Here is a 25,701-nt window from a genome sequence, read left to right as displayed (position 1 = left end):
TCCTATTTTCTTCAAATTTAAATCATACTTCCTTCCCCTTACCCTGGAAATCTTAAACAGTGAAAACTGAGGAAAAAACTTTCAATACGGCATGCTCTACACAGAACATGTCAGTATCATCAAGGAATACGGTTCTAACAGATTCTAACAGACTGGAGAATATGGTGGGAGGAGGAACATCACTTTTTCTGGCATTTCTGAAAGAAATATCTTTAATCTAAATAACCCTAAAAAATTCAGGTGGGCCAAAGGCATACCAGGTAATCCCACAGGAATATAAACTGCAACAGTGATTTCCTACACAATTTCTTTCTTAGTAATTGCATAATTATTGTAATTCTTACACTGACCATCCCCCCACCCTACTTAATTGTGATTTTTCTGTCTTGGTTATATTAATGTCACTTTTGTAACTCGATGCATAAATAATTTTAGAATAATTTTTAAAATTTGTTTAATTAGATGTTCGATCCTTGGAATTAACTTCTAACTACAGCTAATACGGATATGGATACTACAGCTAATACGAATAAAGTGGATACTGATGAAAATACAGATCAAGGCACCATCTTGTGTAACAGATGAATTGAGGAAAAGGGAAGTGTCATTTGTCAATACTAAAACATCACTAAGTCATAAAAAATGTAAATACAGCACACTAGTTATTTATTACTCAGATTCACAACCACAGGAAATCCAGAGGCCCCTGATGTGTTATGTATATTATGCAATAAGATCTTATCAAATAGTTCGTTAGCACCAGCTAAATTACGCAGACATTTTGAAATGAACCATTCATAATATAAAAATAAAAATGTCAAACTTTTTGAAAGAAAACTTTTGTCTCTCAACAAAACTAAACATTTTATGTTGAAAATGTTGTCAGATAACGAAAGGGCAACAATAGCTTCCTACAAAGTAAGTTGGCACCTCCATAGCCAGGTGGGCAGGAGCAGCAGTGCATAGCACACGCTTCTTGATTAGACCGGGGTTCGAGCCAGTGGCCACCAAATACAGAGGATACGGAAAGGTCAGGGAATGAACACCGCACATCCCCCTGAGCAATATGGCCTTAGTTGCTAATGCTCCTAAAAACCAAATAACAACAACAAAGTAAGCTACCATATAGCACTCACAGGTAAAGCGCATACAATTTCTGAAACTCTCATAAAACCATGCATCAAAGATGTTGTTCAGAGTATGTTCGATGAGAAATCCTGTCAACAAATTGATAAAATTTCATACTCAAATAATACAACTTCACGCAGAATTCATGATATGGCTGAGGATATTGAGCAGGAACTTAATTTAAGACTTCAGTCATGTGATGAGTAGTCTTTACAATTAGATGAGACAATGAACATGGCAAACCTTACAATTTTATTAGTTTTCGCTCGTTAATACTACAATAATTCTATTGAAGAAGACATGCCACTCTGTGAAAATTTACAAACCAATACAACAGGAGAAATGATATTTAAATGTATCGACGATTTTATGACGACTTGTGGAATAAGTTGGGAGAAATGTGTCGATGTGTATAACAATGGTGCGAAGTCAATGATAGGACCTGTGAAAGGGGCAGTAACACGAATTAAAAATGTTGCTAAAATGTGTACAAGTAGTTGCTGTGTTCTTCATAGACATGCACTGGTTGCTCGAAATATCCCTTCATCTTTAAAATGTATTTTAGATAAAGCAGTGAAAATTATTAACATTGTGAAAACACAACCATTGAAATCAAGATTATTCCAAATTATATGTGAAGATATGGGCAGCCAACATACATCTTTGCTGGTACATACTGAAATTAGATGGCTGTCACATGGCAGAGTTCTTGTGAGATTGTTTGAATTACAAGAAGAGCTCGCCATATTCTTACACAATGACAAATTTCTATTAGCAGATCACTTTAGAAACTTTCCGTGGTTCAGTCAAATTGCTTATCTGGTGGATATATTCACAAAATTGAATGATGTTTCTCTCTCCCTTCAAGGAAAAAATGTAAATATATTTTCAACATAAAAGATAAATTACAATCATTATTATGAAAGTTACAATACTGTACTATGACTGTTGAAAATAATAATATGGATCCATTTCTAACTTTAAATGACTTTTTCTCTCAAAGTTTCAGAAATTGTATGCACTTCACCTGTGAGTGCTATATGGTAGCTTACTTTGTAGGAAGCCATTGTTGCCCTTTCGTTATACAACATTTGACATAAAATGTTTAGTTTTGTCAAGAGACAAATGTTTTCTTTCAAAAAGTTTCACATCTTTATTCTTATAATCTGAATAGTTCGTTTCAAAATGTCTGCGTAATTTATCTGGTGCTAACGAACTACAGGAATCAAACTGTGAAATTGATGAGGAAATTCAAAAAGAAATTATTTCTCATCTAAAATCAGTAACTGTGGCATTAAACGAATACTTTCCTCTACTAAAAGATGACAATAACTATTGGGTTTTCAATCCTTTCAATATTAAAGAAAAACCAGAAGAACTATCTACTTCAGAATATGAAAATCTCATCGACCTGACACCAAACAGCCAAATAAAAGTTAAATTTAATAAAGTTTAATTAAACGAGTTTTGGTGCGACTTAAAAGAAGAATATCCAAATTTATACAAAAAAGCAATTCGTTGTTTGTTGCCGTTTTGTACCACATATGTGTGAAAGCGGATTTTACCTCTACACTGTGACAAAAACAAAATACAGAAGTAAGTTGGATGCCACTCCTGATATTAGAATTCAGCTGTCCACAATTAAACCAAATTTTGAAAGAATACTGAAAGAAAAGAAGATGTTTAATCCTTCAACTTAATTACCAGTTTGAATTAATAATATTTGCTTTTCCATTATTAATCTGGTTTTTTGTATTTTCAATAAATTATTTTTGATTTGTTTTTTTATTTATAAACAGTAAAAATTGTCAGGGTTCCAAAATCTTTTATCAAGGTGAAAAGGGTTCCGCAATTAAAATAAGTTGGGAACCGCTGCTCTAAACCAAGCTATAGGCCTGAGACAACAAGAAACAGTGACTTCTCAAAACATTGCCAAATTGCTTAAATGTTTCTAGTAAAGTGTTGTCTATGTAATTATACCATTTTAAATAAAACAATTCAGTATATTACTATTGCTCAATTAAGTCATTTACATAAAAACCATTGTTATGGAAAGTTTATGAACTTTTAAAGGCCCTTTAAAAGTTTGTTTCTTTATTCTGAAAATATACTTGATAACAGGAAACAAATAAAATCTTTAGTAACATTAGTCCCATTATCCTACAAAAATGTTTTTACCCCTGACAAAACCACGATAATATATCGTGGACGGAGAAAGGTGGTGGAAGAACATGGCTGTCGATGTCCGTCTCGCATTATTTGAGACAACCGGAGCACAACAGAGCACAAATCACTGCCGACTTCAACGAGCAAGGTGCCAGAAACATATCCACCAAGACCATCAGGCGATCATTAGCCACAATAGGTTAAGGGAGCTGCAGACTCACCAGAGTCCCATTGCTAATGCCATGACACAGGACATTGGATGATTGGAGACGGGTGTTCTGGTCCAACGAGTCGTGTTTCCAGTTATTTTGAGTGGACAGGAAGGTGCTTATCTGGTAGAAACCACACAAAGCTATACACCCGTCATTTCAACAAGGAACTGTTCAGGCAGACGGATAGTCGGTAATGGTGTGGGGGTGTTCAACTGGCCCACATTGAGACCTCTGGTATGCCTAGACACATCTCTGAATGGTCCAGGTTACATGTCCATCCTTTCAGACAATCTGCATCCCTTTCTAGTCATCGTGCACCCCACAGGACAATGCTCCTCCTCACAGGTGACTAGAACATAGTTCAAAGAGCATTCTGCAGATATTACCACCATGAAATGGCTTGCCTGTACACTAGACATGAACCCTGTGGGAAGGTCCATTCCAGCTTTAGATCCTCCATCCAGGAATGCGACGGATTTATGGATAGTGGTTTAGCAAGCATGGATGGAAATACACATGGAATTCATTCGTGAACTAGTGGACTCGATGCCTCACTGTGTGCCTACCCTTATCGCGGCAAAAGGCAGGACTACCCATTACTAGGTAGGTATCCCATGATTTCTGTGCACTCTGTGTAAATACTAGAAGGAAGGAGTTGAATCAAATTGGTCCACTTGATATTGATGGTTCCTCTGTTGATGATCCTATTCAAGTTGCTGACAAACAGAATGAGCATTTTGCATCTACATTCACACATGAGAAATTCCTTAGGGAAGTGAATGCCAGAAGTTTATCAAACTCTATTAGGGAGCTAAATGATTTGTCAATAACTGAGAGGTAAGCAGAAAAGAAATTGTTGAAGTTAAACTTAAGAAAAGCACCTAGGTTGTGTGGGATCTATCCAATTATATTAAGAAAGGCATTGAAGGAAGTAAGCAAATCCACAGCCATAATTATGAGACTATCCTTGGAAATACCTGTGTTCCCAAAGGAACTGGACGCAAAAAATAATTTTGATATCGTACACATGTATTTCAGGCAAGATTTTGATAGTGTTTAACATAAAAAACTGTTATGCAAATTGGAGCAGTGTGGCATTAAGGGAATGTTCGAGAGGCAACCAGACAGGGTACTCTTGATCTGGTATCAGTAGGGATCATTCGTGTATTAAGAATTTGCAGAAAAAGGAACCACTAGATGGCAGTGATCACAGTGTACTGATGTGGGATTTACTTAAAGACATAATTACCATCACGGTTAAAGGAAAGGGTTTTTGCTTCCATAAAGGTGACTACAGTGGTCTCAGATGGTTTTTAAATTCTATACAGTGGGATCAACTGATGATGTTACCAACAGCAAATTCTAAGTGGGAAGCATTCAAAGAATTAATCGTGGAAGCTACTAAAAGTTTCATACCTATTAAGAAATATTGTTCAAGGTTTAGGCCTAAATGGTTTTCAAATGAACTAATGAGAATCGTGGCACAGAAGAAAAATGCATGGGATCCATTTAAATTATCAGGCGACACAGAAGCCTAAGGCAGATATAAGCTAGTTTGTAATCAAGCCACAAAGGAAGTAAGGCAGGCAAAGGCAGATTACGAGAAATCTTGGGCAAAAGATGCTAAGAAAAACAGTAAGGATTTCTTTACTTATATAAACTCTAAAAGGAAGGAGATAAATCGATTTGGTACACTTGATATCGATGATTCGACTGCTGATGATACTGCTCAGATAGAAAACAAACTGAATGAGTATTTGGCATCTATATTCACATATGAGGAGTTATTAAGGATTGAGAATGCCAGAAGGTTATCAAATTGTAGTAGGGTGCTTAATGATTTTGTAATAACTGAGAGCAAAGTGGAGGAGAAATTGTTGAAGTTAAACATAAGAAAGGTACCTGGGGTGGATGGGATCTATCCAGTTAGATTAAAGGAGGGGGCAAAGAAAGTAAGCAAACCCTTAGCCATAATTACGAGAGCATCCTTGGACTCAGGGGAGTTCCCCCACAGACTGGACATGTGCAAATGTATCCCCAATTCACAAAGGGGGGATCAAAGGGTGACACGAGTAATTACAGACCAATTAGTTTAACTTCTGTTCCGGGTAAAATAATGGAGTCACTGGTTAAAGATGCATTGCAGGATCATCTCATCTAGACAACAATGTAGCAATAATTCAGACACAGCATGGGTTTGTTAAGGGAAAGTCTTGTCTGACAAATTTGATTAGATATTATGATGTGGTTAGCATTAGTAGATGCATATGATGCAAGAAAGCAAGCTTATGCAGCATCAGCCAAAAAAAAAAAAAACCCTTCGTTCGTTCGAAATACCTGTCCAGCTGAGCCTTAAATTTATTTAGGCTATCAACTTCCACGACAAGGGATGGAAGTCTGTTCCACCAACCAACTACCCGCTGGCTAAAGTCAAATTTCTGCATGTCTATTGTACATCTGTCTTTCCTCAATTTGAATTTATACCCTTTCAGGTGATTATTCTGAGCCCGAGGAAGAATCCATCAGCATTGAGCATGCTCAAACCATTCAAGGTGTATAAAGCCTTGAATCAGATCACCTCGCTGGTGCCTAGTCTCCAGACACTGTAATTTGCAAAACTTAAGCCTTTCTTTGTAAGAGACCCCTTTGTTTCATTCACTAATCTTGTTGCCCTTCTCTGTACTCGTTCCAGGAGCTCTACATCCTTCTTGAAATGAGGCCTCCAGACCTGTATACAGTACTCAAGGTGTGGCCTGACCATTGCCTTATACAAGAGAATAATCACCTCCTTATCCCTGCTAGAAAAAGTCCTGTACATTATTGACAAGACACCATGCAGCCCATCTGCACTGCTCAGAGAACTTCACATTTGCCTGCACAATTTCCCCCCAGGTCCTTTTCATTCTCTACCACTGTCAGTGTAGTACCACAGAGTTGATACGTTGCTCTGGGATGGCTGTTTCCCATATGTAGTACTTTACATTTGTCAATGTTAAACTTCATTTTCCACCTCTCAGCCCATCTACTCAACCTTTCCAGATCCTGTTGCAGCAGCATAGTGTCAGTAGTTTCCTTGACAACCCTGTCAACCTTTGTATCGTCTGCAAACTTGGACATTAAGCTTGATATACCATCATCAATATCATTTATAAATACTGAAAACAATAATGGACCGAACACTAAACCCTGAGAGACTCCACTAATAACATTAGTCCACGATGTGCAGTGTCCATTGATTACCACTGTCTTCTCCCCCTCAACCACCCCTTTATCCATAGCAGCAATTTGCCTCCAATGCCACACTGCTCCAATTTGTGCAGCAGTCTTCCATATGCAACAGTATCAAAAGCCTTTCTAAGATCCAAGTATATAATATAAAAATTATTCCCTGCATCCAGTTCTTTTGTTCCTGCATCATAGTATCCAATCAAATTGGTCAGGCAATACTTCCCCTTAACAAAACCATGCTGTGTCCGAGCTACAACTGAAGTCTTGTCTAGATGATCCTGCAGTGCTTCTTTAACCAGTGCCTCCACTAATTTTCCTTTGAACAGAAGTTAAACTCACAGGTCTATAATTACTTGTGTCGGCCTTTGATCCTTCTTTGTGAATTGAGGTCACATTTGCACATCTCGAGTCTGTGGGTACCTTCCCCTGAATCCAAGGAAGATCTCATAATTATGGCTAAGGGTTTGCTTATTTCTTTTGCTGCCTCCTTTAATAAAAATGGATAGATCCCATCCACCCCAGGTGCCTTTCTTGTGTTTATCTTCAACAATTTCTCCTCCACATTACTCTCAGTTATTACAAGATTCTCTAGCTTACTGCCACCCCTCCGGCATTCCCCTCGCTGAATAACTCCTCATGTGTGAATGTCGATGCAAAATATTCATTTAGTTTGTTAGCTACCTAAGTAGGATCATCAACAGTTGACCCATCGATATCAAGTGGACCAATCTGATTCATCCCCTTCCTTCTAGAGCAGTGATGGCGAACCTTTTTGAAGAGTGGGTCAATTATTTTTATTTCTTTTTTAAAATACTAGCCCGTGAGTCATAAGTTAGTGGTCTCAATTAGAAGGGGGGGGGGTAAAAAGGATGCCAATTATTTGGAAACATCAAACAATTTGTTAAGAGATCAAGTTGATAGTTGAATCTTTTTGGTTCTCACTTTTGAAATAATCCAAAAAAGGTTTTAGTTTCCTTTTTGATTTATAACTTTAACTTTTGCAAGTGAAGAGCTAAAAAAAACAGTAAATATCGAAGCTTGATTTGATACCTTGTACTGCACCAGGTGACATCATGACCAGTATTGCCTCTGCACAAAGTATTTGAATGAGCAAGGAATAAAAGAAAACGCCTTTATTTTGAAATATTCTTCATTAATAATTAACATAATTACAGATACAGTATGTGTAATAAAGTTGATAAAAGTATATTTAATACGAAATTTGTTGTTGCTTACTTTCAGACAGTTTCTTAATATTAGGTACATACTTCGTGTTCATTACTTTAATACATTTTGCAGTCAATTCATTTCCAAGTTTATTCCTGTTGGAAGATTTAACAAAATTCATTGAGGAAAACAATTTTTCACATGAATATGTGGACCCGAACGTTGTGAGAAGAGCGTTAGCCAGTTTCCTCATACATGAAAAATTGTTCGGTAAAGAATACCATGCATTTAATATAATATTTTCAATTTTTAGTGTGGGATCTTCATTAGGCCTAGCTGCATTACTTTCTGAAATTTTTCATTCTACTTCGAAAATCAAGTTTTCAAATTTATTTTTTCACACTATGCTGCTTTGGAATTCAATTAATTCCATTTCTAAGTTAGTGATACCTAGCCACATAACATCGTTTAGCTGCATTGTATCGTACTCTGCTTTATGTAGACATAAAATAAAGCGAAATGTATTTTCCAAACTTTTAAATTGATTATATCTCTCATGGAAAGCTTGTTTTATTTTTTGCAAAATGGTTAAATATATTTTAATTGCATTTTCTTGAATGTCAAGAATATTTTCAAAATCTTTAGTGTTTTGAAAATGTTTTTGTAATTGAGGAAAATATTTCATGGTGCTCATTTCCAAATCTTTAATAAAGATGTCAAGTTTTTTCATAAATATTTTGATATTTTCAAACATCATTAATGCAATTTGTCCATGTCCCTGAAGTTTTTTATTCAATTCATTGAAATGCTGAGTGATATCACATAAGAACATTAAATCATTAAGCCAATTTATATTTGAAAATTCGTCATAACTATTCTTTTTTTCATTCAAAAGAGCTTTATTTCGTCTAATAAAATGACAAACCGATTAAGAACTTGGCTGCAACTGAGCCATCGAACAAAATCCCAGAATATTGGCACTCAATTTCCTCTAATAATTGTGCAAATTCTCGCTTATTAAGACCATTTATAAAGTTAATAACTTTAATTACAACTGGCATTACATTAGAAAATGTTTTTAAACCTTGCTTCGCACATACAACTTGCTGGTGTATTATACAACGAAATTCTATCAGAGAATGATAGAAGGAAGGGGATGAATCAGATTGGTCCACTTGATATTGATGGGTCAACTGTTGATGATCCTGCTCAGGTAGCTAACAAACTAAATGAATATTTTGCATCGACATTCACACATGAGGAGTTATTCAGCAAGGGGAATGCCAGAGGTGTATTCAACTCTAGCAGTAAGCTACAGAATCTTGAAATAACTGGGAGTAAAGTGGAGGAGAAACTGTTGAAGATAAACACAAGAAAGGCACCCGGAGTGGATGGGATCTATCCAGTTATATTAAAGGAGGCAGCAAAGGAAGTAAGCAAACCCTTAGCCATAATTATGAGAGCTTCCTTGGACTCAGGGGAGGTACCCATAGACTGGAAATGTGCAAATGTGACCCCAATTCACAAAGGAGGATCAAAGGCTGACACAAGTAATTATAGACCTGTGAGCTTAACTTCTGTTCCAGGAAAATTAATGGAGGCACTGGTTAAAGAAGCACTGCAGGATCATTTAGACAAGACTTCAGTTATAGCTCAGACACAGCATGGTTTTGTTAAGGGGAAGTCTTGCCTGACCAACTTGATTGGATACTATGATGCAGTCACAAAAGAACTGGATGCGGGGAATAACTTTGATATTATATACTTGGATCTTAGAAAGGCTGTTGATACTGTTGCACATGGAAGACTGCTACACAAATTGGAGCAGTGTGACATTGGAGGCAAATTGCTGCTATGGATAAAGGGGTGGTTGAGGGGGAGAAGACAGAGAGTGGTAATCAATGGACACTGCTCATCGTGGACTAATGTTATTAGTGGAGTCCCTCAGGGTTCAGTGTTGGGTCCATTATTGTTTTCTGTATTTATAAATGATATTGATGATGGTATATCAAGCTTAATGTCCAAGTTTGCAGATGATACAAAGGTTGGCAGGGTTGTCAAGGACACTACTGACACTATGCTGCTGCAACAGGATCTGGAAAGGTTGAGCAGATGGGCTGAGAGGTGGCAAATGAAGTTTAACATTGACAAATGTAAAGTACTACACATGGGAAACAGCAACCCCAGAGCAACGTATCAACTCTGTGGTACTACACTGACAGTGGTAGAGAATGAAAGGGACTTGGGGGTGGTTGTGCAGGCAGATATGAAGTTCTCTGAGCAGTGCAGACGGGCTGCAAGAGTAGCTCATGGAGTATTGTCAATGATATACAGGAATTTTTCCAGCAGGGATAAGGAGGTGATTATTCCATTGTATAAGGCAATGGTCAGGCCCCACCTAGAATACTGTATACAGGTCTGGAGGCCTCATTTCAAGAAGGACGTAGAGCTGCTGGAACGAGTACAGAGAAGGGCAACAAGATTAGTGAATGGAACAAAGGGGTGCTCTTACGAAGAAAGGCTTAAGTTTTGCAAATTACAGTGTCTGGAGACTAGGCACCAGCGAGGTGATCTGATAGAGGTGTATAAAGCCTTGAATGGTTTAAGCATGCTCAATGCTGATGGGATTCTTCCTCTAGCTCAGAAAAATCACCAGAGAGGGCATAAATTCAAATTGAGGAAAGACAGATGTAGGATAGACGTGAGGAAATTTGCCTTTAGCCAGCGGGTGGTTGGTTGGTGGAACAGACTTCCATCCCTTGTGGTGGAGGTTGATAGCCTAAATAAGTTTAAGGCTCAGCTGGACAGGTATTTGGAACGAACAGAGGGGTGAAGTGGAAGTGGGTTTTTTTTTTTTTTTTTTGGCTGATGCTGCATAAGCTTGCTTTCTTGCATCAAATGCCTCTACTAATGCTAATGTCTCTAATATTTTGCTTAAGCTGCTGAATAAAACCAATGTTTTTTTCCCACCATAGTGTGAGCACCGTGTGTTGTTCCAAAAACAATTTTTTGTAGGTCAATTTCCATTTTTTTAAAAATTGCATTATCAAATACTTTAAAAATATCAAGACCGGTACACCTTCCTTTCAATGTTATTAGTTTTATTAACTCTTCTTTCATTATATTGCCTGCATTATATCGAGCAAAAATTGCTGTTGCGCATAACCATTTACATCAGTACTCTCATCTAAAGCAATCGAATACATTTCTACAGACTTTAAGTCGGTTATGTATTTGAGAAGAAATATTTCTTTCTAATTCTATTACTGGATCTTTAATAGTATTGCGACTTATTGGTAACTGATTTATACGCTTTATAATCGAGTCTTTTTCTTTAAAATCTGAAAACAGTAGAACTACATTCTAAAAATGCTTGTTTTACAAACTCCTTCTGAAAGAGGTTTCCCATGGAGAGCAATGCAATGGGTTACTTGAAAACTAGCAGCTGTAATGTTATTTTTCGGAGTCAAAAAAGTTTTTAAAACACTTGTTTGTGAATCATTCTGTTTATTTTTATTTATTTTTTTTATAAATCTGACATTGCATATTTATATTTTATAATTGTTTAATATTTTCGATTATCTTTTCTCTCTGTTCTAATTAAAAAAAAAGTAGGCCAATATTACAATAAACGCGTGCACGTGGGTTACTTACAAAGCCTTCGTGGGTCAGTATCTGACCCACGTGTCATAGGTTCGCCACCACTGTTCTAGAGTTAAACATAAGTAAAGAACTCTGCTGTTTTTCTTTGCATCCCTTGCCAAAGATTTCTCGTAATCTGCCTTTGCCTGCCTAACCTCCTTTGTAACAGATCAACTTGTATCCATCATAGGCTTCTGTGTCACGTGTTAATTTATATGTATCCCATGCATTTTTCTTCTCTGTCATATGTCTCATTAGTTCATCTGACTCCATTTAGGCCTAAACCTTGAACAATATTTCTTAGTTGGTATGTAAAGCCTAGTAGCTTCCAAGATAAGTTCTTTGAATGCTTCCCATTTTGAATTTGCTGTTGATAACATCTTCGGTTGGTACCACTGTATAGAATTTAAATACTGTATCAGATCATCATAGTCGCCTTTACGAAAGCAATAACCCTTCCCTTTACCCCTGATGGTACTTACCTCTTTGAGTAAATCCCACTTCAGCACACTGTGATCACTACCACCTAGTGATTCCTTTATCTGCAGATTCTTAATGCATGAAGAATCACTACTGATAATCAAATCAGGAGTATTACTCCCTCTAGTTGCCTTCCGAACATGCTGATGTAGAAAACAATCATCCAATAAATCCACAAAAGCCTTGCTAGTGTGTGAGTGACCAAACCACAAATTCAAGTCAATATCTGGGAAATTTAAATCCCCCATTATAAGACTCTCTGATGTACTGGCCCACTCTATTTCCCTGTACAGTTTCTTATTATACTCATCAGAGTCATTAGGCCTATAGCACAATTCTCAATTTTGATCTCCCAATGCTTATGTCACACCAAACTGACTCGATACTGCACTGTCCAGTGATGTCGACTGGCTTCACTTCCTTGGTTTTTATGTGTTTCTTAACTAATAGCATAACCCTTCCTCCCTTATTATCCTGTCTATCCTTTCTGTAGAAGTTCTACTCCCCAAATTCCAGTTGTGCATTCCTTATATCTGTTTGACACCACGTCTCTGATATCCCAACAATATCCGCCTTTGATGCTTTGAGCAATACCTCAAATTCATCAAATTTATTTACCAAACTCCTAGCATTTGTGTACACGCAAGTATTCTTTGCTACTCTAACACAACCTATGTGTATACTTGTACTGCAATGACTCCCAGTAGTCTCTGAAATATCCTGCATCTTGTTTTTCAGGCTTCTGCTCATTCCAATAGAAGCAGTGCAAGAAGCACTTTCACCTCAGCCAGTGGCTACTCTTACTCTATTAGTCTTTGTATCCCTCCAAGCTAGCACTTTTCCGACCAACCTAACACTGCCTCGATAGCATCAGCAAAAATTCTTGCACCCTTTCTGTTTAAGTGTATCCCATCCCTGTAGAAGCAGTCTCTCCTGTTAACAAGTACAGTCCAGGCTGAAAAAAATTCTACCCCTTGAGAATTGCACAATCTTTCCAGGGACGAATTGATCAACAAGGCTCTCATAATATACTCCCTCCGATCGTGTCTGGGCAGATTTGCAGACACTCTCAAATTCAACTCTAATTCACGGCTTTTTTTTCAACAGTTACTGGATGCAAAAGGAAAAGGTTACAAAAGGAACTGGATGCAAAAAATAATTTTGATATCATATACATGGATTTCAGGAAAGCTTTTGACACTGTTGCTTATGGAAGACTACTGTACAAATTGGAGCAGAATGGCATTACGGGTAAGTTGCTACAATAGATAAAAGGATGGTTGAGTAGCAAAAGACAGAGGGTGTAATCGGTGGGGGCTGCTCTTCATGGACTAATGTTATTAGTGGAGTCTCAGGTTCGGTGTTGGGTCCACTGCTTTGTATATTTATCAATCATATTGATGAAAGTATTATCAGGCATAATGTCAAAGTTTGTAGATGATACAAAAGTTGGCAGGGTTTTTAATGACAGTAATGGCAGTGTGCTACTGCAACAGGATCTAGAAAATTTGGGAAGATGGGCTGAGAAGTGGCAACTGAAGTTTAACATTGACAAATGCAAAGTACTTCATATGGGTAGAAGTAAACCCAGAGGAATGTACCAACTGTGTGGTAATACACTTAAGGTGGTAGAAAATGAAAAAGACCTGGGAGTAATTGTGCAGTCAGATATGAAGTTTTCTGAACAATGCAGACAGGTTGCAAGAGCAGGTCATGGGATTTTGTCAATGATAAACAGAAATTTTGCTAGCAGGGAAAAGGAGGTGATTGTTCCTCTGTATAAGGCAATGGTCAGGCCACGCCTTGAATACTGTGTACAGGTCTGGAGGCCTCATTTTAGGAAGGATGTAGATTTGCTTGAGCATGTACAAAGAAGGGCAACAAGATTGGTGAGGGGAATGAAGGAATCCTCTTACCAAGAGAGGCTTAAGTTTTGCAATTTGCAGCGGTTGGAGACTAGGCACCTGCAAGGTGATCTGATTGAGGTGTATAAGGCCTTGAATGGGTTGAGCAAGCTGAATTCTGATGGGATTCATCCACTTGTTCAGATTACAAACCTAAGGGGGCATAAATTCAAATTGAGGAAAGACAGATGTCAAATAGATGTGTGGAAATTTGCCTTTAGCCAGCGGGTGGTTAATTGCTGGAACATACTTCCCTCTATCGTTGTGGAAGTTGATATGTTAAATAAATTTAAGAAGGAACTGGACAAACATTTAGAGGGAATGGTCGTGTAAATTTTTTTTTTTTTTTTTGGCTGATGCTGCACAAGCTCATATGCTTGCTTTCTTGTACCACATTCCACTACTACTACTATTATCCCCTACGAATAAAGAGATGGCTGAGTGGGAGAAGACAGAGAGGTAATCAATGGAAACTGCTCTTTGTGGACTAATGTTATTATTGGAGTTCCGCAGGGTTTGGTGTTGGGTCCATTGAAACCTTATATATTCATCAATGATATTGATGAAGGCACATTAGGCTTAATTTCCAGGATTGCAGATGACACAAAGGTTGGCAGAGTGATTAATGACAGTAATCAGGGTAAACCACTGCAACAAGATCTAGGAAAGTTAGGCAGATGGGCTGATAATTGGCAATTGAAGTTTAACCCTGAACAAATGCAAAGTCACATATATGGGTAGCAGTAACCTCACAGTATTATACCAACTGTTGATACTACACTCACAGTAGTGGAAAACGAAAAATATCGGGAAGTAATTGTACCATCAGATATGAAGTTCTCTGAGCAGTACAAGACAGGCCACTAGGACAGCTCATGGGGTTTTGTTAACGATATACAGGTATGGAATTTTTCTAGCAAAGATAAGGTGATCATTCCATTGCATTAGGCAATGATCAGGCTACATCTTGACTACTAGCAGGTCGCGAGTCCTCATTTTAGGAAGGATGTAGAGTTGCTGGAACAAGTACAGAGAAGTGCAACAAGATTGGTGAGAAGGAATAAAAGTGTGCTATTACCAAGAGAGCCTTCAGTTCTGCAAAGTGCAGCATCTGGAGACTGGGCACCTGGGAAGTGATCTTGTTGAGGTGTTTTATGCTTTGTATGGATTAAGCAGGTCCAATGCTCATGGGATTCTTCTCATTCTTCTATGCGCATGAGGGGGCACAAATTCAATTTGAAGAATGTTTGCAAAATAGCATTTGTATTAGTAGTGATATATGATACAAGAAAACAAGCTTCCCAAAAAAACACTTCCGATTCACCTATCCATTCGTTCCAAAAGTTTGTTCAGTTTTCCTTGGATTTATTTAAGCTGTCAACTTCTACAACAACAAATGGAAGTTTGTTCCAACAAACAACTACTTGCTGGCTAAATGCAAATTTCAGCACATCTATTCAGCAACTGTCTTTCCTCAATTTGAATTGTCTCCTCAAGATGCAATTTGCAGAATTGAAGCCTTTCTTGGTAAGAGCACCCCCTTTGTTCCCCTCACCAATCTAGTTGCCCTTCTCTGTGCTCGTTCCAGTAGCTCCACATTCTTCCTAAAATGAGGCCTCCAGACCTTATACAAAGGTATAATCAGCTCCTTATCCCTGCCAGCAAAGTTCTCATATATCACTGGCAAGATCCCCATGAGCTGCTCTTGCAGCCTATCAGCACTGCTCAGAAAACTTCATATCTGACTGCACAATTATCCCCAGGTCTTTTTCATTCTCCACTACCCTGAGTTTAGTACTGCACAGTTGGTACATTACTATTGGGTTACTGCTACCCATATGCAGTACTTTGCATTTGTCAGTTCCACCTCTCAGCCCATCCTCTGAACTTTTCCAGATCCTGTTGCAGCAGCATACCATTGTATGCTGCTGCAACATGGATACAAAGGTATATGATATCATAGACCTTTGTATCCACAAAGTTAGCTGGACATTAAGTCTACTGTACTTTCATCAATATCTTTGATATATACAGAAAACAAGTATAGTACACGACGAGCAGTGCCCATTGATTATCATCATATCTTCTTCCACTCAACCATCCCTTTATCCATACCAGCACCTCTCCCTTAATGCTACACTGCTCCAATTTGTACAGCAGCCTTTCATGCGCATTAGTATCAAAAGCTTTACTGAAATACAAGTATATGATATCAAAATTATTTTTTGCATCCAGTTCCTTTGTGACCACATCTTAGTATCTAATCAAATTGGTCTAATCAAATTGTCTAGATGATCCTGCATAGTTTCTTTAACCAGTGACTCCATTACTTTCCCTGGAACAGAAGGGAAAATAAGAGGTCTGTAATAAACTCATGTCACCCTTTGTTTGTTTTGGGTATATATTGGGGATGCTCTCAGAGCAGTGCAGACGGGCTGCAAGAGTAGCTCATGGAGTACTGTCAATGATATACAGGAATTTTTCCAGCAGGGATAAGGAGGTGATTATTCCCTTGTATAAGGCAATGGTCAGGCCACACCTAGAGTACTGTATACAGGTCTGGAGGCCTCATTTCAAGAAGGATGTAGAGCTGCTGGAACGAGTACAGAGAAGGGCAACAAGATTAGTGAATGGAACAAAGGGGTGCTCTTACGAAGAAAGGCTTAAGTTTTGCAAATTACAGTGTCTGGAGACTAGGCACCAGCGAGGTGATCTGATAGAGGTGTATAAAGCCTTGAATGGTTTAAGCATGCTCAATGCTGATGGGATTCTTCCTCTAGCTCAGAATAATCACCTGAGAGGGCATAAATTCAAATTGAGGAAAGACAGATGTAGGATAGACGTGCGGAAATTTGCCTTTAGCCAGCGGGTGGTTGGTTGGTGGAACAGACTTCCATCGCTTGTAGTGGAGGTTGATAGCCTAAATAAGTTTAAGGCTCAGCTGGACAGGTATTTTGAACGAACAGAGGGGTGAAGTGGAAGTGGGTTTTTTTTTTTTTTTTTTTTTGGCTGATGCTGCATAAGCTTGCTTTCTTGCATCAAATGCCTCTACTAATGCTAATGCTAATTAGCATTTCTCCACTCTGAAGCCACCTACCCTGAATCCAAGATACTATCATAATTAAGGCTAACAGTTTGCTTACTTCTTTTCCTGCCTCCATTAATATAACTGAATAGATTCCATCCACTCCCAGTGGCTTTTTCATGTTTAACTTCGGCAATTTTTCCTCTCAGCTATTAGAAAGTCATTTAGCTCCCTATTAGAGTTTGATAAACTTCTTGCCTCCACTTCTCTACAGAATCCCTGTAGTATGAATGTATATGAAAAATACTCATTCAGTTTGTCAACTACCTGAGCAGGATTATCAACAGTCATACCATCGATATCAAATGGACCAATCTGATTCATTCTAAGTGTTTGCTGTTTTTCTTTGCATCCTTTGCCAAGGATTCCTCCAGCTGACCACTAAATTTCCCCAAACTATCAACCTCTACCACCCATGTAGGGAGCTTATTCCAGTAATTTATAACTCACTGGATAAAATAAAACTTCCTGCGATCCAGCCTAAACATCTTCCCCATAACTTGAATTTATGGCCCCCAGTTCTACAATCATTTATAACCGTGAAAATTTCATCCTCATTCATTTTACTTATGCCTCTCAGAGCATAAAACACCTCAATCAAGTCTCCTCTGAGGTGCCCAGTTTCCAAGCTTTGCAACCCACATATTCAAAGTCTTTCCAAATATATGGATGCCCTTTTGCCAATCTCATCAAATAAGTTACACACCTTTGGACCCTTTCAAGAAGCACAATTATTTAGGTGAGGTCTCCATACTTGAACAGAGTATTTCAAGTGTGATCTAACAATAGCCTTATATAAGGTTGATGACGTTAGAGCAGATATCATCTTTTAAGGGCACAAAAGGTGATATAGTTGTACACGTGGGCACTAACGATATCAAGAGTAGGAGACCGGCAGAATTGCTTAACAAGTACAGGTCACTGTTGAAAAAAAGCCGTGAAATAGGGTTGAATTTGAAAGTGTCTGCAATTCTGCCCAGACACGATAGGAGGGAGTATATGATGAGAGCCTTGTCAATCAATTCGGCCCTGGAAAGATTGTGCAAGGCTCAAGGGGTAGAATTTTTTTCAGCCTGGACTGTACTTGTTAACAGGAGGGATTGCTTCTACAGGAATGGGATACACTTAAATAGAAAGGGTGCAAGAATATTTGCTGATGCTATAGAGGCAGTGTTAGGTGGGTCGGAAAACTGCTAGCTTGGGGAGATACAAAGACAAATAGACTAACAGTAGCCACTGGCAGAGGTGAAAGAGATTCTTGCACTGCTTCTATTGGAATGAGCAGAAGCCTGAAAAACAAGATTCAGGATATTTCAGAGACTGCTGGGAGTCATTGCGGTACAAGTAAACACATGGGGTGTGTTAGGGTAGCTAAGAATAGAGATAGGTGCATGTATACTTGCGTGTACACCAATGCTAGGAGTTTAGTAAATAAATTTGATGAATTTGAGGTATTGCTCAAAACATTAAAGGTAGATATTGTTGGGATATCAGAGACTTGGTGTCACACAGATATAAGGAATGCAGAACTGGAATTTGGGGAGTACAACGTCTACAGAAAAGATAGACCGATAGGAAGGGAGGAGGGGTTATGCTATTAGTTAAGAAATACATAAAATCCAAAGAAGTGAAGCCAGTAGACATCGCTGGACAGTGCAGTGTCGAGTCAGTTTGGTGTGACATAAGCATTGGGAGATCAAAATTGAGAGTAGGAGTGTGCTATAGGCCTAATGACTCTGATGAGTATAATAAGAAACTGTACAGGGAAATAGAGTGGGCCAGTAAATCAGAGAGTCTTATAATGGGAGATTTTCATTTCCCAGATATTGACTGGAATTTGTGGGCTGGTCACTCACACACTAGCAAGGCTTTTGTGGATTTATTGGATGATTGTTTTCTACATCAGCATGTTCGGGAGGCAACTAGAGGGAGGAATACTCTTGATTTGATTATCAGCAGTGATTCTTCATGCATTAAAAATCTGCAGATAAATGAACCACTAGGTGGCAGTGATCACAGTGTGCTGAAGTGGGATTTACTCAAAGAGGTAACTACCATTAGGGGTAAAGGGAAGGGTTATTGCTTTCGTAAAGGCGACTACGATGGACTGAGACAGTATTTAAATTCTATACAGTGGGACCAACTGATGATGTTACCAACAGTAAATGCAAAATGGGAAGCATTCAAAGAACTTATCTTGGAAGCTACTAGACTTTACATACCAACTAAGTTTAGGTTTAGGCCTAAACCTAAGGCCTAAATGTTTAGGCCTTAGGTTTAGGTTAGGCCAACAAGGTTTAGGCCTAAATGGATGTCAGATGAACTGATGAGGCATATGGCAGAGAAGAAACATGCATGGGATACATACAAATTAACACATGACACAGAAGCCTATGATAGATACAAGTTGATCTGTAACCAAGTTACAAAGGAGGTTAGGCAGGCGAAGGCAGATAACGAGAAATCTTTGGCAAGGGATGCAAAGAAAAACAGCAAAGAGTTCTTTACTTATGTAAACTCTAGAAGGAAGGGGATGAATCAGATTGGTCCACTTGATATCGATTGGTCAACTGTTGATGATCCTGCTCAGGTAGCTAACAAACTAAATGAATATTTTGCATCGACATTCACACATGAGGAGTTATTTAGCGAGGGGAAAGCCAGAGGTGTATTCAACTCTAGCAGTAAGCTAGAGAATCTTGTAATAACTGAGAGTGAAGTGGAGGAGAAATTGTTGAAGATAAACACAAGAAAGGCACCTGGGGTGGATGGGATCTATCCAGTTATATTAAAGGAGGCAGCAAAGGAAGTAAGCAAACCCTTAGCCATAATTATGAGAGCTTCCTTGGACTCAGGGGAGGCACCCATAGACTGGAGATGTGCAAATGTGACCCCAATTCACAAAGGAGGATCAAAAGCTGACACAAGCAATTATAGACCTGTGAGTTTAACTTCTGTTCCAGGAAAATTAATGGAGGCACTAGTTAAAGAAGCACTGCAGGATCATTTAGACAAGACTTCAGTTATAGCTCTGACACAGCATGGTTTTGTTAAGGGGAAGTCTTGCCTGACCAATTTGATTGGATACTATGATGCAGTCACAAAGGAACTGGATGCAGGGAATAACTTTGATATTATATACTTGGATCTTAGAAAGGCTTTTGATACTGTTGCACATGGAAGACTGCTGCACAAATTGGAGCAGTGTAACATTGGAGGCAAATTGCTGCTGTGGGTAAAGGGGTGGCTGAGGGGGAGAAGACAGAGAGTGGTAATCAATGGACACTGCTCGTCGTGGACTAATGTTATTAGTGGAGTCCCTCAGGGCTCAGTGTGTTGGGTCCATTATTGTTTTCTGTATTCATAAATGATATTGATGATGGTATATCAAGCTTAATGTCGAAGTTTGCAGACAATACAAAGGTAGGCAGGGTTGTCAAGGACACTACTGACACTATGCTGCTGCAACAGGATCTGGAAAGGTTGAGCAGATGGGCTGAGAGGTGGCAAATGAAGTTTAACATTGACAAATGTAAAGTACTACACATGGGAAACAGCAACCCCAGAGCAATGTATCAACTCTTTGGTATTACACTGACAGTGGTAGGGAATGAAAGGGACCTGGGGGTGGTTGTGCAGGCAGATACGAAGTTCTCTGAGCAGTGCAGACGGGCTGCAAGACAAGAGTAGCTCATGGTGTATTGTCAATGATATATAGGAATTTTTCTAGCAGGGATAAGGAGGTGATTATTCCCTTGTATAAGGCAATGGTCAGGCCACACCTAGAGTACTGTATACAGGCCTGGAGGCCTCATTTCAAGAAGGATGTAGAGCTGCTGGAACGAGTACAGAGAAGGGCAACAAGATTAGTGAATGGAACAAAGGGGTACTCTTACGAAGAAAGGCTTAAGATTTGCAAATTACAGTGTCTGGAGACTAGCACCAGCGAGGTGATCTGATAGAGGTGTATAAAGCATTGAATGGTTTGAGCATGCTCAATGCTGATGGGATTCTTCCTCTCGCTCAGAATAATCACCTGAGAGGGCATAAATTCAAATTGAGGAAAGACAGATGTAGGATAGACGTGCGGAAATTTGCCTTTAGCCAGCGAGTGGTTGGTTGGTGGAACAGACTTCCATCCCTTGTCGTGGAAGTTGATAGTCTAAATAAGTTTATGGCTCAGCTGGACAGGTATTTTGAACGAACAGAGGGGTGAAGTGGGAGTGGTTTTTTTTTTTTTTTTTTTTGGCTGATGCTGCATAAGCTTGCTTTCTTGCATCAAATGCCTCTACTAATGCTAATGGGATTATGACGTCCTTATCTCTACTAGCAATTCGATAAATCATTGACAGGACACCATGGGCCTTCCTTGCAGCCTGTCTACAATGCTCAGAAAACTTTAAGTCTGACCGTATTGTAATACCCAAGTCCCCTTCCTCCACTACCGGCTTTAGTTCAACTCTGCCAAATGTATAAGTTATTTTGGGGTTACTGTTCCCCAGGTGCAATACCTTACACTTTGCTGTATTAAAGCATGCCATTTTTCTGACCATCCCTGAAGTCTGTCTAGGTCACTCTGAAGAAGCTCTGCTTGGCAGTGATCATTAACTACTCTAACAACCTTTACATCATCTGCAAATTTAGATATTATGCCCTATATCCCTTCATCAATATCATTTAAGAAAATCAAAACCAACAGTCGTCCTAATACTGATCCTTGGGGAACCCCATTTCGATGTGTATTACATCAACCCAATCAAAATAATAACCATTTATCACAACCCTCTGCCTCCTGTCCTGAAGCCATCCAGCTATCCATCTAAGGATTTTCCCTGTGATTCCAACCTGTTAATCATATTTAACTAATCTGGTTAACTTTTTTTTAACAGGGTCACTCAAGAGCCAGACTTAGAAAACAATTTCGACATAGTGTATTTCGATTTCAGCAAAGTATCTGACTCAGTCCCACATGGGATTGAGTCAAATGCTTTGCTGAAATCGAAATAAACTATGTTGAAATTACTCCCTATGTCCGGCTGTTGAGTGACCCTGTAAAAATAGCTAACCATGATTTTCCCTTTACAAAACCATGCTGAGTATCCTTCAGAATTCCATTTCTATCAAAATATTTCCTGAATTCCACCCTTGATCACTGTCTCCATGATTTTCCCTACTACTGAAATTAGACTGACTGGCCGGTAATTTCCCACAAAGATTAGGCAGGCAAATGCAAATTATGAGAAATCCTAGGCAAATGATGCAAAAAAAAAAAAAAAAAAAAAACAACAACAAAGAGTTCTTTACCTATGTAAACTCTAGAAGGAAAGAGTTGAATCAGATTGGTCCACTGGATATTGATGGTTCAACTGTTGATGATCCTGCTCAGGTTTGATTGTTTGTTTGTTATTTGGTTTTTAGGAGCATTAGCAACTAAGGCCATATTACTCCGGGATATGCGGTGGTCATTCCCTGACCTTTCCGCATCTTCCGTATTTGGTGGTGACTGGCTCGAACCCAGGGCTAATCAAGAAGCGTGTGCTACACCCTGCTGCTCCTTCCCACCTGGCTACGGAGGTGCCCTTGCTCAGGTGGCTAACAAACTAAATGAGTATTTTGCATCTACATTCACCCATGAGGAGTTATTCAGGGAGGGGAATGCCAGAGGTGAGTTAAACTCTGAAAGTGAGCTAAATAATTTTGTAATAACTGAGAGTGGTGGACGGGATTAGGCCTTTAATATAACTGGATAGATCCCGGGGTGGACGGGATCTATCCAGTTATATTAAAAGAGGCAGCAAAGAAAGTAAGCAAACCCACCCTTAGCCATAATTATGAGTTTATTTGGACTCAGAGGAGGTACCACGGACTGGAGATGTGCAAATGTGACCCCAATTCACAAAGGAGGATCAAAGGGTGACACAAGTAATTATAGACATGTTAGTTTAACTTCTGTTCCTGGAAAATTAATGAAGGCACTGGTTAAAGAAGCACTGCAGGATCATCTAGACAAGACTTCAGTTATAGCTCAGACACAGCATGGCTTTGTTAAAGGAAAGTCTTGTCTGACCAATTTGATTGGATACTATGATGTGGTCACAAGGGAACTGGATGCAGAGAATAACTGTGATATCATATATTTGGATCGTAGAAAGGTTTTTGATACTGTTGAACATGGAAGACTGCTGAACAAATTGGAGCAGTGTGGCATTGGAGGCAAACTGCTGCTATGGATAAAGGGATGGTTGAGTGGGAGAAGACAGAGAGTGGTAATCAATGGACACTGCTCATCGTGGACTAATGTTATTAGTGGAGTCCCTCAGGGTTCGGTGTTGGATCCATTGTTGTTTTCTGTATTTATAAATGATACTGATAATGGTATATCCAGCTTAATGTGAAAGTTTGCAAATGATACATAGGTTGGCAGGGTTGTTAAGGACACTAATGCCAGTACGCTGTTGCAACAGGATCACAGGATCTAGAAAAGTTGAGCAGATGGACTGAGGTGGCCAATGAAGTTTAACATTGACAAATGTAAAGTACTACATATGGTAAGCAGTAGCCGCAGAGTAACGTATCAACTCTGTAGTACTACACTGACAGTGGTAGAGAACGAAAATGACTTGGGGGTAATTGTACAGATATGAAGTTTTCTGAACAGTGCAGACAGTCTGCAAGAATAGCTCATAGTGTCTTCTCAATGATATATAGCAATTTTTCTAGCAGGGATAAGGAGGCGATTATCCCCTTGTATAAGGGCGATGGTCAGTCAACACCTTGAGTACCGTATACAGGTCTGGAGGCCTCATTTTAAGAAGGATGTAGAGCTGTTGGAACGAGTACAGAGAAGAGCAACAAGATTAGTGAATGAAACAAAGGGTTGCTCTTATGAAGAAAGGCTTGAATTTTGCAAATGACAATGTGTGGAGACTAGGCACCTGCGAGGTGATCTGACTGATGTGTATAAAGCCTTGAATGGTTTGAGCATGCTCAATGCTGATGGGATTCTTCCTCTTGCTCAGAATAATCACCTGAGAGGGCATAAATTCAAATTGAGGAAAGACAGATGTAGAATAGATGTGCGGAAGTTTGTCTTTAGCCAGCAGGTAGTTGGTTGGTGGAACAGACTTCCATCCTTTGCTGTGAAAGTTGATAACCTAAATAAATTTAAGGCTGAGCTGGACAGGTATTTGGAACGAACGGAGGGGTGAAATGGGAGCAGCATACGCTTGCTTTCTTGCATTATATGCTTCTACTAATGCTAATGAGAGGGGTGATCTCATGTGACTAATCTGATTGAATACTTTGACACATTAATGTGGAAATTTGCTTTCAGCCAGCAGGTAGTTAATTGTTTATACAAACTTCCATCTAGTGTTGTAACAGTGAGTAGTCTGATTAAATTCAAGTAGAGAAAAACAATTGGAGAGGTTGGATAGCTGATATGAGCAGTTCCTTTTTTTTTTCTCTCCCTTTGGCTGATTCTGCATCCAGTAGGAAAGCATGTTTATACTTGTTTTCTTCTATCACTTGTCACTAATTATTAATACTAATCAATTATCAATGTCAGAAACTACAATTGATATTTTTAAAAATATATCTTTACAATTATTTGGGCTATATAAAATTTCATATAATATAAAATACAAATTGTGTGAAAAGAAATAGTGAGATTTACTAGGTTGAAATAATAAGATGTCACACACATTTAATGCAAATTTAATGAAAAAATTCATATTTAGTGAAGGTCTATTGTTAAAACATTACAGTAAATGTGAGGATAATTAAGAAGATAAAGAAAGAATGAAAAGTTAGAATGGCCTATCAGAGCAGTTGGACCACCTTGGGAATCCATTCTAGTTATTTAACTATCTCGCGAATCTTAAAATAACAAACCGCAAAAATTTTCTTACACAGATTTAGGAAAATTAATTGATTCATTCAGAATTACACGACACTTACTTTAAAAAATACTTTTGTCCAGAAGGAGTTTTTGCCATTTCCCAACCTGAAGGAAGTAGAACATCATCGTTTATATCACAACTTTGCTGCCTCCCACGTTGGTGTGAAATACTGCTGTAAGTTTGTTGAAGACTGGCTGGTGAAGAGTGAGCACGAGGGTGATTGACGGATATTCCAGCAGGCTGATGATGAGAAGTACCTGTAGAAGTCGACGACACTGCTGGTTGCGCAGGTGGTGAACTTATCGAAAAAGTTCCATCGGAGCTAGATTCCCTACTGTGGTTCGCAGATTTTGATACTCTGTCAGGCTGCTTAAAAAACGAAGGCGGCAAATTTCGTAATCTCATAGGTACCGTCAGAGGAACCTGACTATCCTTTGGATGCATGACTGCGTTAAAAAGATCATCTAAATTAGTTTGGCTGTCACTCCTTACATGGACGACTTGACCAGGTGCATTTTGTTCAATGATACCCCTTTGCTGGGACATCTTAAGCACTTAAAAATAACCAGAACCTATATTACTTTTAGTTGATACAGATACTACCAAAGAATATTTCATGACACCCACCACCAAACAAAAAATGCCAATAAACATTCGATAAGCGTGCACTGCAACCCTAATTGCTATCACAAGTTCAAAAGGCAAGACAAAATGCAAATATTTATGCGTAACTAGAAACTAGTTCACAAAAATCTTAAAACCCTCCTATCTAAAACGGTATGCATAAA

General features: G+C 38.7%; 1 protein-coding gene across 1 annotated transcript in view; it reads right to left on the bottom strand.

Moving 5' to 3' along the window:
• LOC150091152 (transcriptional coactivator YAP1-A-like) overlaps nt 1-25,495 on the bottom strand; it is a 200,160-nt gene extending 174,665 nt beyond the window's left edge. Inside the window, exon 1 of the mRNA XM_090382281.1 lies at nt 24,972-25,495. Within this exon, the coding sequence (XP_090238407.1) occupies nt 24,972-25,459 (488 nt within the window). The 5' untranslated portion in view covers nt 25,460-25,495. The remainder of the gene's footprint in view (nt 1-24,971) is intronic.
• Between the last annotated feature and the right edge of the window lie 206 nt (nt 25,496-25,701).

Source organism: Mastigoproctus giganteus, chromosome 1 (genome assembly GCF_048544385.1).
Source record: "Mastigoproctus giganteus isolate SK-2022 chromosome 1, ASM4854438v1, whole genome shotgun sequence".
Taxonomy (NCBI): domain Eukaryota; kingdom Metazoa; phylum Arthropoda; class Arachnida; order Uropygi; family Thelyphonidae; genus Mastigoproctus; species Mastigoproctus giganteus.
Note: the sequence above shows the minus strand (reverse complement) of the source record. Positions and strands in the feature narration are given on the sequence as shown.